The 13,927-nt window shown below is 45.1% G+C and overlaps 1 protein-coding gene across 1 annotated transcript in view; it reads right to left on the reverse strand.

The window, feature by feature from the left end:
• Positions 1 to 13,927, reverse strand: part of HK1 (hexokinase 1) — a 114,827-nt gene that overhangs the window by 87,180 nt on the left and 13,720 nt on the right. Inside the window, exon 2 of the mRNA XM_039233252.1 lies at positions 6,031 to 6,224. Coding sequence (XP_039089183.1) covers positions 6,031 to 6,052 — 22 coding nt within the window. The 5' untranslated portion in view covers positions 6,053 to 6,224. The remainder of the gene's footprint in view (positions 1 to 6,030; positions 6,225 to 13,927) is intronic.

Consider the following 13,927-nt stretch of genomic DNA (forward strand, 5'->3'; position numbering starts at 1 on the left):
CACACACAAGCAGGGGAGAGGCAGAGAGAGAGGGACAGAGTGAATTCCAAGTAGGCTCTGTGCAGTCAGCACAGATCCCAACATCGGACTCGATCCCACAAACTGTGAGATCATGACCTGAGCCAAAACGAAGAGTCAGACGCTTAAGTGACAGAGCCACCCAAGAGCCCCGGAAATAAATTCTATTAACATTCCGGCACATATCCTTCCTTATATTTTTGTCCAGATAACTGTAGATCAGTAACAACATAAAAATGGAATCATGCTATTATACTTTTTTTAAAACTTCTTTTTCCCATGGAATGATATATTATGAAAATCTTCTCATGTCAGTTAATAAAAATCGCATCATTTTTTTATTGCTTACGCTGGGTAGAGATCTTATAGTTCATATTCAAAAAGGCTCACTCAGGAATGATATAGTAAGAATTCAATAAACGTCAGATAGCCTCAGTCAAAATTCATAACTATTTTATTAAGTCTCTACCATATCCCAAACAGCTTAGAAATATTATGTGATTCGCCTAATAATTAGTGTGCCGCAGTAAATCCAAAAAGTTCCCTACTATTTGAGGCCTTTTTAGTTCTAAGAAGGTCAGCCAAGAGTCCAAGCTTCTAAACACTGGCATAACTCGGGGCCTCCGGCCACTGAATCCCCTTGGCTCACGGCTGGTGAATGATGCCCGAGTTGGTGTCTGTGGACAATTCTGTGGGACAGCAACCCCTGACACCCCAAACCCTCCCTGGCCCAGCTCAGAGGCAGAAACAAAATGTGTGGGGTTTCTTTGTGATTTGTTTACATAAACAAAATTAGATTTAAAGCTCTTACTTAACTCCTTTATCCTGCATGTTTCTGGGGCAGAAGGCACCCAGAACTTAGCTATGATATGTTCTTCCAAGAACTTGGAAATAACCGTACTTGTCATATAGTTACTTGATAACTGCCCCCCTCTCCCATTACAGGATAAACTCCCAGGGTGCACACACTTTGCGTGTCCCTCAGTGCTCAGCACAGAGTAGGTGCAGAACACGGCGTTAGGTCAGGCTGTTTCATTTGAAGCCCCACTCAGCCATGTGATGGCTTTGACTCTGGAAAAGTTACTTAATCTACCTGAGCCCCAGCTTCCTCAACTGTAAAATGGTGACATTACCAGACATTAATATAGCTGCATAGGAACGGGAGGTACACGTATGTAAACAGAGCACTCAGGATAGTGTGTGCATCTAGCAAGTATTCAGCATATATCTCTTAACTGTTATTGTTGTTGACTGATTCACAATGTTTCTGAAATTCAAAACAGTTGTGAAAGCAAAAAGGGCTTTTACCAGGGGCCACAAATGGCTTATAATTTGTGAGAAGGGAGACGATTCGTTTTCATAAATACCAAATAAAAGCTATGCTGTCTAGTTAACAGTTGGCTTACAACCTATTGGAAATATGTACAATCCCCCCACCCTGCCACACACACACACACACACACACACACACACACACACACAGTGGAGTCCCAAAACCTTAGATCCTTCACTTCCTGGTTCTTCTTCCCCTTTCCCTTTCATAGGCTTATTTTCATGGGCTCTGCAATGAGCATGGGCCAAAGCACAAAGGGAGGAGGGACTGAAAGTCTCTGCACCACCTCAGGGAATGTCTGACTGATCCAACCAGACTATTTTTTGCCTTATGTGGGCATAAATGATGTCCAGGTAAGGCCGTAACTTCTGTATACTCAGCCGATGAGGATCCAGGGGAGGGACTGCCACACCAGGACATAAACTGTCTGGTGTCACTGCCCTGAGTGTGCCTGTCCATCAGACACCTGCTCTTGCAAGAAGGTTGATTAAAGCCTCGCTCCACTGTGCTGAGTCTCTGCGTCCCTCCTCTGATTGAGTTGATGGGCTTATTTCTCACATAACTGAGACACAGCCTATTCAGGGGACTGGTTTAAAGCAGTGAGTCCAGAGGTGCCTGGGTGACTCAGTCAGTTAAACATCCAACTCTTGATTGAGGCTCAGGTCATGATCTCGTGGTTTGTGAGACTGAGCCCTAAATCGGGCTTTGTACTGACAGCACGGAGCCTGGTTGGGATTCTCTCTCTCTCTGCCCCTCCCCTGCTCGTGTGCACTCTCTCTCTCTCTCTCAATATAAATAAACATTAAAGCAGTAAGTCCATAGGGAGAGCATAAGACAATTTGTTAAGCTGACAGAAGACAATATCAGAGCTTTCATTTATGACTTTTAAAATTTCACCCTATAATTTTTAGGCTTTTCTTTGTATTGTATCCATTATTTTAGTACATAGCTTTTAAAAAATTGAGATAAAATTCATATACCAAAATATTTACCTTTATATATATGTATATACATATACATATATATATAATTCAATGATTTTTAGTATATTCATAAGGTTGTTCCATCACCACTAATTCCAGAGCATTTCCATCACCCCAAAAAGAAACCCTGTATTCATCAGCAGTCACTTCCTACTCTATCCACCTGCTTACCCTTCCCCCCCAACAACAGCTCATCTACTTTCTTTCTCTATAGATTTGCCTGTTCTGGACATTTCACGTACACAAAATCATAAATGCACAAATCCCAAAATAACTAAAATACATGTATTGGGGAATGTGTCTGCAACAATATTTTACTGAAAGGGGCGCCTGGGTGGCTCAGTCGGTTAAGGGTCTGACTTCACTTCAGGTCATGATCTCGCGGTCTGTGGGTTCAAACCCCGCACTGGGCTCTGGGCTGACAGCTCAGAGCCTGGAGCCTGCTTCAGATCCTGTGTCTCCCTCTCTGTCTGCTCCTCCCCTGCTCATATTCTGTCTCTCTCTGTCTCTCAAAAATAAACATTAAAAAAATTTTTTTTAATTTTTTATTGAGAGAGTACAAGACCAAGAAGGTGTGGAGAGCCCTGGCTGAGAGCATAAAACCTTTTGTCCCCCGCTCGTCTATGAGTATCCCATTCAGACACTCACAGGAGGTCATGGGCTCCATCAACCTGTGCCAATTATAATCCAATGGCTGACACCGGCCAAAGCAGAATGCGATCTAAAGATAATATACATTTTGCTTTATAATTTATGACTTAACTTTGTTTCTGTAAAAAGATGTTCCCCTAATTATGCTAGATAAGCTAATAGTTAAAGCAGCAGTGTGGCCTGGGACCCGGGTTCGAATCCTTGCTCTGCCACTTACTGAAGCCTAAGTTTCCGTGTCTGCAAAATGAGGGAGATAATAGGTGAGAATAAAGAACCATTCTACCTTTTGCATTAGAACTTGACCTTGGGTTAACGTTCTAGTTCCTTTCCTCCCAGTTACCGGTAGTGTCACCAGCTAGACCCCAAGACCTGACCTTTAACTACTCAGCTGCTTGTACTCACCAACCTTTGTCCTATGGTTTTCCTTAACGCTCTTCTTTCCGGCTTGTCTTTAACTCAGGCCAGAGACCTGCAGGCACAGCATCCCCGCCGGAAACTGGGATTACCCCCCAAGCAATAAATAACTCAGGCCAGTTTGGACTCCCACCTGCAACAGAGGGACCATGCATCGACCCATGCAGTGACCCACAGTCAACTTACCTCATTATAACACTAAAATCTCCAGCCACGGAGGAGCACATGCCTCATTTACGGAACATACAGTGTCTGTGTAGGCGTGTTTCCTTAAGGCGCATGTGTGACCTTATGCTTGCCTCTGCATCCGATGACAAGGCACCCCTTTGTAGACATTCATCCTAACCCTAAATTAAAAAAACAACAACATCCACCCTTGCTTGGAGAGTCACAGCTTTGGAAGTTATTCCCGTGGTTTCTTTATGTGCTGCAAATAAAGTTTCTTTTGTGTGACAGCTGGCCCTGGTGTAGCTTCTGTCTATCACTCACCAAGAGGCAAACTTGTGCTAGTTCCCTTACAATAAGGATAGAATGTCACTTATGTTTCTGAGTAACCTTTCTTTGTCTCTCCTTTATAAATGTTTTTTTTTTTCATTTTAAGAGAGAGAGCACGAGAGCGGCAGAGAGAGAGAGAGAGAGAAGGAGAGAGAGAGAGAGAGAGAGAGAGAGAATCCCAAGCAGGCTCCACGCTGTCAGCACAGAGACTGATGCAGGGGTCAAACTCATGAACTGTGAGATCATGACCTGAGCTGAAACAGAGAGCTGGGTGCTTAACCGACTGAGCCAGCCAGGCGCCCCAAGTCTAGAACACTCCTGATGAGTGTTACAGGTTAAGTCATGTAGAGAGCCTGGCACACAGTAAGCACTTAAGTGGTCACTGCTAAGTACTAAATACGTGGCTATTATCATTATTGATGTTTTGTTTTATCTACATGCACCAACTCATAGTGGCCAAGAGATTATTCTGACCCTGAGAAGCCCATGTGGGGTAACAGCTTGCCAGATATAGCCCCAATATGAAACATGAGAAAACACCTTTCCATAATTCTAGAAGGAGAAAGTATACAAATGTCCATATGATGAGGGAGCGTATGTAAGCTGAGGGTAGAGCACAAACTAGCACCCCCCCCCACCCCAGGTGGGATATGTGATATTCTTCAGGCCCTTCTAGATCCCAGAACAAATGAAAGGACAGAAAACAAATGGTTACACTGAAAAGTGTCTACATCAGTTTACAAGCATCTTAGAATAATTACCGAAAAAGGGCGATCTTATCAAAGATATTTATTTTTGAGAGAGAGAGAGAGATAGCGTGAGCAGAGATAGAGAGAGAGGGAGTCACAGAATCCGAAGACAGGCCCCAGGCTCTGATCTAGCTGTCAGCACAGGGCCTAACACGGGGCTCGAACCCACGAACCATGAGATTATGACCTGAGCTGAAGTCAGACGCTTAACCGACTGAGCCACCCAGGCGCCCCGAGGTAATCATTTTTGGAGATTATTATTTGTCAGGCGCTGCTACAAACAACTCAAGGTATTAAATTGCAAGAACCCTTCATAAGTAATATTATCCTATGTTCTACATTTTATTTTCATTTTTTTAATTTTAGAGAGAAAGAGAGAGCACACTTGCGCACAAGTGGGGGGAAAGGCAGAGGCAGGGAGAGAGAGAGGAGGAGGGAGAGGGAGAGAGGGAGTGAATCCCAAGCAGGCTCCATGCTCAGTGAGGATTGTCACGCAGGGCTCAATCCCAGGACCCCGGGATCATAAGCTGAGCTGAAATCTAGACTCAGGCGCTCAGTCAACTGAGCCACCCAGGTGCCCCTATCCTTTTTTTTTTTTTTTTAAGGTTTTTTAAATTTATTTCTAGAGAGAGAGAGTGAGCAGGGGAGGGTCAGAGAGAGAGGGAGTCACAGACTGAAACAGGCTCCAGGCTCCGAGCCGGCAGCCAGCACAGAGCCCGACGCAGGGCTCAAACCCACGAACCGCGAGATCATGACCTAAGCGAAAGTCGGACGCCTAACCGACTAAGCCACCCAGGTGCACCCCTATCCTTTTTTATAGGTGAGGGATCTGAGGCTTGTCGAGGTCAAGGAACTTCCCAACCTCAGAGAGTGGGTCAGTGGCAAAGCTAAGCTTGGAGATCAGGCTGGCTCCAGCCCCTGCACTCCCGGCCACTCTGTTATACCCTCCCCCAACGGTGCCGCATCAGTTTAACACAGAGGTTAACAGAAGGGAGCAGGTGAGTATTCATGGGAGAGCGGCCCTTTACAGTGTACCAAGCCATGAGGAATAAAAGCATTTGCCTTAAAAACAAAACAAAACAAAACAAAACACTGTAGATAGCATTATCCTCAATACTTCAAACAAAAAGACCTAACTGTAGTACGTTTTGGTCCAGTTACAAGTCGCTGTGTAACCTTGGGAAAGTGTCTGTCCCTCTCTGGGCCTCAGCAGTAGAATAAGTGGGTTTCAACTCCAGGATATACCCTTTGAGATCACGAGACTAGAATAGTCTTTTATTCATCTTACTTACGTACAGAGAAGGATAGGAAATGCCTGCCAGGGGCCAGGGAGGGTGTAGCTCAGGGAGGAGTGAGCCCAGCACAGTGTGGCCACCCGCTCACTTGCCTTGAGATGGCTTGACACACATCTGCTGCCTCTTCACATGGTCTCAGTCTCATTTTCCAAAAGGACAACATATGCTGGCTGGCAAACCCCACTGTCGATTCTTGGCACAAAGCAGTTTTGGGTGTGGGCTTAGCTCTTTTCTTCCTCGGGAACAAAGCTCTGGGCAACAGCTCTTTAGTTGGTTAGTTGGAGTCCTGAGAACAGAAAGAGACAAAAGATGCATTTGTCATATCATCAAGAGCCACCAAAGGACTGGAAGGGTCAGAGCATGCACCGCATCCTGTGGAAGGAAGGGTCTGGGCCTTGTTTCCAATGAAGAGGATGTTACTGTGGGCTCGTGGGCAGCAGTCGGGGCGTTGGGTGCCCTAGACGTTCAGAGGATGCTTTCTGGTTGTGAAGTTCGTTATCCTACTCATAAAAACCTCACAAAAACTTTGGGTGAGGGGGACAAGAATGGTGACAACGGTGAGATGGTGACGAAAGGGCAGCCTGTGTGCACTGAGCCCTCCCATATGCCAGGCACTGTGCTAAAGACTTCCCATGCATTAACTCTGGAAGCTTCCCCAAAAGGCCAGGAAGCAGAAACCATTTCTTATGCCCAGAGAAAGTCAGAGCTTACAGAAGCTAAGTCAGGTGCTCATGGAAATGCGGCGGTAAAGTACATGAAAATGTAGCAGAACCCGGCTTTTAACTCAGATCTCTCCCACCCTGGGGCTTTCACTCTGTACTTTATGGGTGCAATAGCTGAGGCCTAGAGCTGGCAAAATCAACTCAAGTTTTAAAATCTGAGGACAGGGGTGCCTGGGTGGCTCAGTTGGTTAAGCATCTGACTTCAGCTCAGGTCATGATCTCATGGTTTGTGAGTTTCAGGCCCGTGTCGGGCTCCGTGCTGTCAGCAGAGAGCTGACTTCAGATCCTCTGTCTCCCTCTCTCTCTGCCCTCCTCTGCTTGTACTCTCAATCTCTATCAAAAACAAACACTTAAAAATTTTTTCTTAAGTGTCAGCTTTTTTTTTTTTTAATGTTTATTTATTTTTGAGAAAGAGAGAGGCCATGAACAGGGGAAGGGCTTAGCAAGAGGGAGACACAGAATTCCAAGTAGGCTCTGCACTGTCAGCAGAGCCCAATTAGGGGCTTGAACTCATGAATCGCCAAGATCATGACCTGAGCCAAAATCAAGAGTCAGATGCTTAAACGACTGAGCCACCCAGGTGCCCCTAATCTTTTTTTAAATATTTTTTAATTTTGCGAGAGAGAGACAGAGCATGAGCAGGGGTGGGGAGACACAGAAACCGCGGCAGGCCCAGGCTCCAAGCTGTCGGCATAGAACACGAGGCAAGGCTCAAATCCATGGACCCCAGGATCATGACCTGAGCTGAAATAGGACACTGAACCAACTGAGTCATGCAGGCACCCCATAAAATAAATAAATATATATATTTTTTTAATGTTTTATTTATTTCTAGGAGAGAGAGAGAGAGAGAGTGTGAGCAGGGGAGGGTCAGAGAGAGAGGGAGTCACAGACTGAAACAGGCTCCAGGCTCCGAGCTGGCAGTCAGCACAGAGCCCGACGCGGGGCTCGAACCCACGAACCGCGAGATCATGACCTAAGTGAAAGTCGGACGCTCAACCGACTAAGCCACCCAGGCGCCCCATAAATAAATATATTTTTAACTTTTGATTAAGAATAAAATCTGGAGAGAGATGAAATACTCAGTTTGGTGAGAAAAATAGAGAAGACAAATGTCTGGCTGGTGCCAGACAGAGCTGGGGCAGACCTGAGCCAAAAAATCCTAGTGAATGTCACCTCCTTCTTCCTCTTCCCTTCAGGAGGCACTTCTTTAGGAACAAAAACCCCTGGTCTTTCACTCTTTTCCACAATCCCAGGAGTGACCCACCACTCCTCCCCTATCCAGCTACCTTACCTCTTTTCTACTTTTCTTTTTAAGATTTTTTTAACTTTTTAAAAAAAATGTTTATTTATTTTTGAGAGAGAGAACACGAGCAGGGGAGGAGCAGAGAGAGAGGGAGACACAGAATCCGAAGCAGGCTCCAGGCTCTGAGCTGTCAGCACAGAGCCTGACATAGGACTCCAACTCACCAACTGTGAGATCATGACCTGAGCCAGAGTCAGACGCTTAACCAACTAAACCACCCACTAAAACTGTCCTACTTTTCTTAAATCTTACCTTCATAGTGCTTTCCTTATAGTCTCTTGGGGAAAGAGATGTTAGTTAAGAAATCACATGAGCATCATTACAGATTGTGCTTGTATCTGGTTACTATCATGAGGAAGTATAGCAAGCCACAACATCTAATCCTGGGGACTCGTGGAAGGCTTCCCAGAGGAAGTGACTTTGCATCTGAGACACATTTGGTCTGGGTCAGAGTTTTCCGTGAAGCCCCTGGGACAGGAGTGAGGGAGCCTTAATGAAAGAGGAGAACATGGTGGAGGAGGAGGGTGTGTCCTAAAATGTATTAATTCACCCCTAGCAGATTCAGGCCTTACTGAGAGTAGGCTGGCTTAGGTCTCTACCCTTCAGGGCAGTGGCTCTCAGAGTGCGGTCCCCGCACAAGTGGCAGCAGCTAAAAATGTACACTCTCGGCCCTGCCACAGACCTATCCAACCAAAAGCTTTGGGGCAGAAGCCAACAATCTGTGTTGAACAAGAGCCCTCCTGGCCCATCTGCAACCTGCTCAAGCTGAGAGCCATGTTCTCCATATCTAGAGTCAAGTGCATTCATTCAGAGTATAATAGACTCTGGTTCTCCCCCACTCTCTCAGGCTCTTCACCTGCTCTTCCTGAAAGACGAGGTCGTAGATGATAGTTTGAAAGAACGCCTAATCGGAGTTTATAGCTGTAGAGAGAAATGTGACCAGTTGTTTGATGGGGTTGCAGGTGGGGATAATATACAAGAGTTTTAGCAACTCAGAGATTAACTTCCCAGGGGGTAAGACTCCAAGAGGTGAAAGCATATTCCATGAGAGCTGGAAAGAACCTAGTACATCATGCTCCCCGCCCCCTCACCTCCAGCCAAAAGAAGATCTCACCCTTTATTATTATTTTTTCACTATTTTTAAATGTGTTTATAAGTTTATTTATTTATTTTGAGAGAGAAAGAAACAGCATGAGTTGGGGCAGGGCAGGGAGAGAGAGAGAGAGAGAGAAAGAGAGAGAGAGAGAGAGAGTCCCAAGCAGGTCCCTGCTGCCAGCATAGCACCCAATGTGGGGCTCAAACTCACAAAACTGTGAGATCATGACCTGAGCTGAAACCAAGAGTTGATTGTTTAACCAACTGAGCCACCCAGGCATCCCAGCACCTCACCCTTTAAAGCAGCCTTTTCCATTGTTGGCTTGGTTGTGTCTGAGATGAAATCTGCCTCCCTCTGATTTCCTTCCACTGGCTTTATTTCCCTAGACTTGTACAGAAAATCTTTTCCTCCTTTTCAGCCTCCCAAGGATGACAATCATGCAAATCCGTGATTCTTAGTAAAGATACAATCACTGACCAGCCAAATATAAGAAGACCCCGAGCTTATGAATGCTTTTATTAAAACAAAAGTGAACGTGATAGAAACTTCGAGCACATGCACCCTTCGGCTGGGCCAGCTAACACCAGAGGGTGGCTATGCAGGCTGGCCCACATTCTGAAGAATGTTAAGTAAAGGTCACACACAGGACCTGATTCCTGACTCTGGCCCAAGCCTCCGGTGCTCCCCAGCTCCCTGACCCCTCACCCATGTGGTTTCCCTTAGGCTCTGCACTCCTGACTTGGACCATACATTTAAACTGCCAATGCCTATGGTGTATTAAATACCTCACAGCCAGGATCTACTTAGTTTCTGGAGGAAACAGTCCTCGGGACATGTTTCTTGGGTCATTCTGAGGTTCTGCGTCACATCCAACCAATCGTCTGGTCATTCACACATTCATTTAACCATCCTGCACATCCAATCCAGTCTATTTGCAGTTGGGCACTGTCCAATTTCTTCTCCAAATAGAGAAACCAAAGCCTAAACAAGTCCTACTTCAAAGAACATGCTAACAAAAGAGCCAACTTAGAGAAGACCAAATTTGGCAGAGTATAACAAAGCGACTTAAAATCTCCTTCAAACTTGTACTCTCGCTCTCTCCCAACAGCCTGGGAAGAAGGCACAGAGATGACTAGCACATCTCGGAGAGAGAGCCAGACTAAGGCCCAGGAAAAAATACAACACAGGGACCTGCCTCTCATCCTGGTGTTCCCACCACCGGTCAGTCCCTCCCAGGCCTGGGAAGGCTCGCAGGGACACCACTACCTGAAGATGACGTCAGCCCTTCTGTGATGATAGGGAACTTATCATCAACCAAAACAAAACCTCAGAAGAAACTTACTATGAAATGGGTCTCTGACATTTCTTGCATAAAGACGGTCTTTGGAGAGTCACACCGAGATAAATTCTCACTCCTCTGGGGCTGGAATCACTGCTTCTCTATGCTCTCTATGATGTCGGACAAAAATGTGACCGCAAGCTCTTAAACTGCTTTCCACCAGAGGCTGGAGAGAGAGATCATCTGCCCACCACCTCGTAAAGACGGCAGCCAAATCTCTGTTACATTTTTACCAAGAAAAAGACTCCATCCTACCACAAGAGTCCTTTGAATTCAAGCCTCTTCACAGAGGAAGCAAAAGACTTCCTAATCTCAAGCAAAAAAATGCCAGCTATGTGCTCCCACAGGGTTCCAGTGCCCAGCAGGCTCGGGCCACCAGGGCTGTCACAATAACCTCCCAGCTGATCTACAATTCAATTCCCTTTTGTATAAAACTCCAGACTCTGTCTGCAGTTCAGATCTCAAACTTCAATCCCAGGACAGTCCACCCCGTTCTCTCCACCAGAGGCATCTCCTGATTCAGAAATCTAGACAGACTAGGATCTGGGACCCAGAGACGACTACATACATAGCTCTAACTCCTTGAGAGGAGAGATGAATTCCCAATCTGACCCAGTTAAGTGCCGCATTCTGTGTACCAGGCACAGGAGGGAAAGGATGTGGGTGAGCCATGGAGGCTGGGAGCAGAAAAGCCCTCAAACAGCTGATAGGCAAAACCCAGATTAAGCACACATATACGCAAGAAAAATGAGCCAGGCAGCAATCATGTCAGTAGTAAGGGCTTTATAGTAAGTGCTTTATGTATCAGAGGAAATGCCAGATGGTCCCAAGAAGATGGATTTGACCCGGGACATTGGCTAACCTGTCCGTTTCTTAGGGAAATGTCACCTTCCCTCCGGCCCCTCAGGCCTAATCCCACCATCAGATTTATTTTTGCATCCAGCCCTGTTCTCTGTCCCTCCACGGTTGACTATAAAATACACTGTGCTTTTATCAGCACCAGGGTACCTGGTGAATACTATTTCATTTAGGCTTATAAGGAGCTATAAAAGAAGAAGAAGAAGAAGAAGAAGAAGAAGAAGAAGAAGAAGAAGAAGAAGAAGAAGAAGAAGAAGAAGAAGAAAAGGAAAGGAAAAGATGAACATACATCATAATGATTATGCATGATGTATTGTTAAGCCAAAAATGTTAGATGCAGAATAATGTGTAGAGTAGAATCCCATTTTTATTACCACTGCCACAAACAAAAACAAGCATATCCATGTGTATCAACTGCACTATGGGAAATGTCTGATTGGGTAGGTGAAAAATGGGGAAGGTTAGAGAAAAGTGTTATAAAATCCGTTCCTGCCTCTTCCTGCACATAACCTGAGATAATCGCTTCCTGCTCCTTCACTGGGGGCAGGAATGTCTCAGACCCCAGTATAAGGGCTCATGGAGTAAGACCAGGACATAAGTCTTGCTGGAGTAAAGAGCCAGAAAAGCAAGTGAGGCTTGACTAGCCTCAGGTATGACTCACTCATCCCCGAGGGCTGATAGATGATAACCCAGTGAGATACTCCCTCCCTGCACTGCTTCTCCATAACACAGTAAAGGTCAGTCCCTAAAACTCTCATCAAGGGAAATACTTGGGGCTAACAGGAATGTTGAAGTGTGGATTTGGGGGCCCAGGACCCTACATGCTAGAGCTCTGCCTCTCCCTTCTCTATGAATTCACTGGGACGGACTCAGAGCAGCTCTAGCCTCAGGGGCTGACCCTACGCATATTCCAAGACAGAGTGGTGGATAACCCTTCAGTGAAGAAGCTCACCAGACAACTAACTAGATACCTGAGGACTGAAATGACCTGAAAAGAATAACGACAAACTAGGAACAGATATCATTTGAAACAGAAATAGAACAGGCAGACCCAAAAGGTAAAATAGAGATGTGAGGTACACTTCATGATCAAGAACAGCATGAAACAAGATACGAAATTATTTAAAATCTAGAGGCATTATATATGAAAAACAATATAGAGTTGAAAAACAACAGATCTATTTCTTTGAAGGGGATTGCAGCTGCCCCCTAGGTATGTGTTATATTAGAAGCCTGAACCTCAGGCCACAGGTTTAAGACCTCCTAATAGGCCTTATGTGGAAAAACAGGGTATTTCAGGCTATTGCCTCTGCACTGTGCCCTGGGGGGATAGACAGTTTGAAAAGAGGGCCTGCAATAAACACAAGATTAACATTAATCTTAAAGATACTTGAAACTAGGGGCACCTGGGTGGCTCAGTCGGCTAGGTGTCCGACTTCAGCTCTGGTCATGATCTCGCGGTCCGTGGGTTCGAGCCTTGCATTGGGCTCTGTGCTGACAGCTCAGAGCCTGGAGCCTGTTTCAGATTCTGTGTCTCCCTCTCTGCCCCTCCCCAGCTCATGCTCTGTCTCTCTCTGTCTCAAAAATAAATAAACATTAAAAAATTAAAAAAAAAAGATATTTGAAACTAAAAGTAAACTGATTCAGCTCAATATCAAACTGGATTGAAGTAATGGGTCCATCATTTCAGCTGTCTCAGAGAAGAACGGGTTGTTCTCGCTCTGTGGGAAAAAAAATAACATCTACTTCAGATCCAAGGCCATTAATATATGAGAGAGAGAGGAGAGAGAGAGAGAGAGAGAGAGAAATGAGGGGGGGGGATAATGCAAAGAAGTAGAAAAATGTGACCTATAAGCAAGAGAAAAAAATAGGCAATAGAAGTAGTCCTACGGGTGACCCAAAATTGGAATTACAATGAGCAGTAGAGGACTTTTAAAAATGATTATAAATACGTTAAAGAAAAGATGGACAACACGGATGAAAAGATAAAGAATGCCAATAGAGGAACTGAATCTATTGAATTGCTTAGGAAAAACAATTGAAAAAAAAACCAATTTAAAAACAATTGGAAAAAATCGATTGAAAAAATACAATATTTTAAGTTAAGAGTTCATCAGTCCATCTTTATGCCTTCCCTATTGTCTCCCTGCAGGTTGCCAGGGTCTCCCAGAAAGGAGCTCATGCACATTATCTTGTGCCCAGGTTTTGAAACTGCCACCCACAGGACACACCCTTACTTATGTGGCTCTGGCGGTCACTGGGATGGGCCTTACATTCCATAGTCTCAGAACTGTAATAAACAAACAAACAGAAAACCAGTTTTAAGTGTCTATCCCCCCAGGGCACAGTACAGAGGCAATAGACTGAAATACCCTGTTTTTCCACATAAGGCCTATTTGGAGATCTTAAAACTGTGGCCTGAGGGTCAGGCTTCTAATATAACACATACCTAGGGGCAGCTGCAATCCCTTTCAAAGAAAGAGGCTGGCAGGTGCCATCTTTACAAATCTGAACAGACCAATAAATAACCCCACACATTTATGGTCAATTAATTTTCAACAAAGGACCCAAGACTACACAATGGGAAAAGAACAGTAACTTCAAGAAATGGTGTCAGGAAAACTAGACAGCCATGTGCAGAAGAATGAACTTGGACTCCTTTCTTACC

This window comes from Hyaena hyaena, unplaced genomic scaffold, assembly GCF_003009895.1.
Source record: "Hyaena hyaena isolate Hyena2069 unplaced genomic scaffold, ASM300989v1 scaffold_73, whole genome shotgun sequence".
Classification (NCBI taxonomy): domain Eukaryota; kingdom Metazoa; phylum Chordata; class Mammalia; order Carnivora; family Hyaenidae; genus Hyaena; species Hyaena hyaena.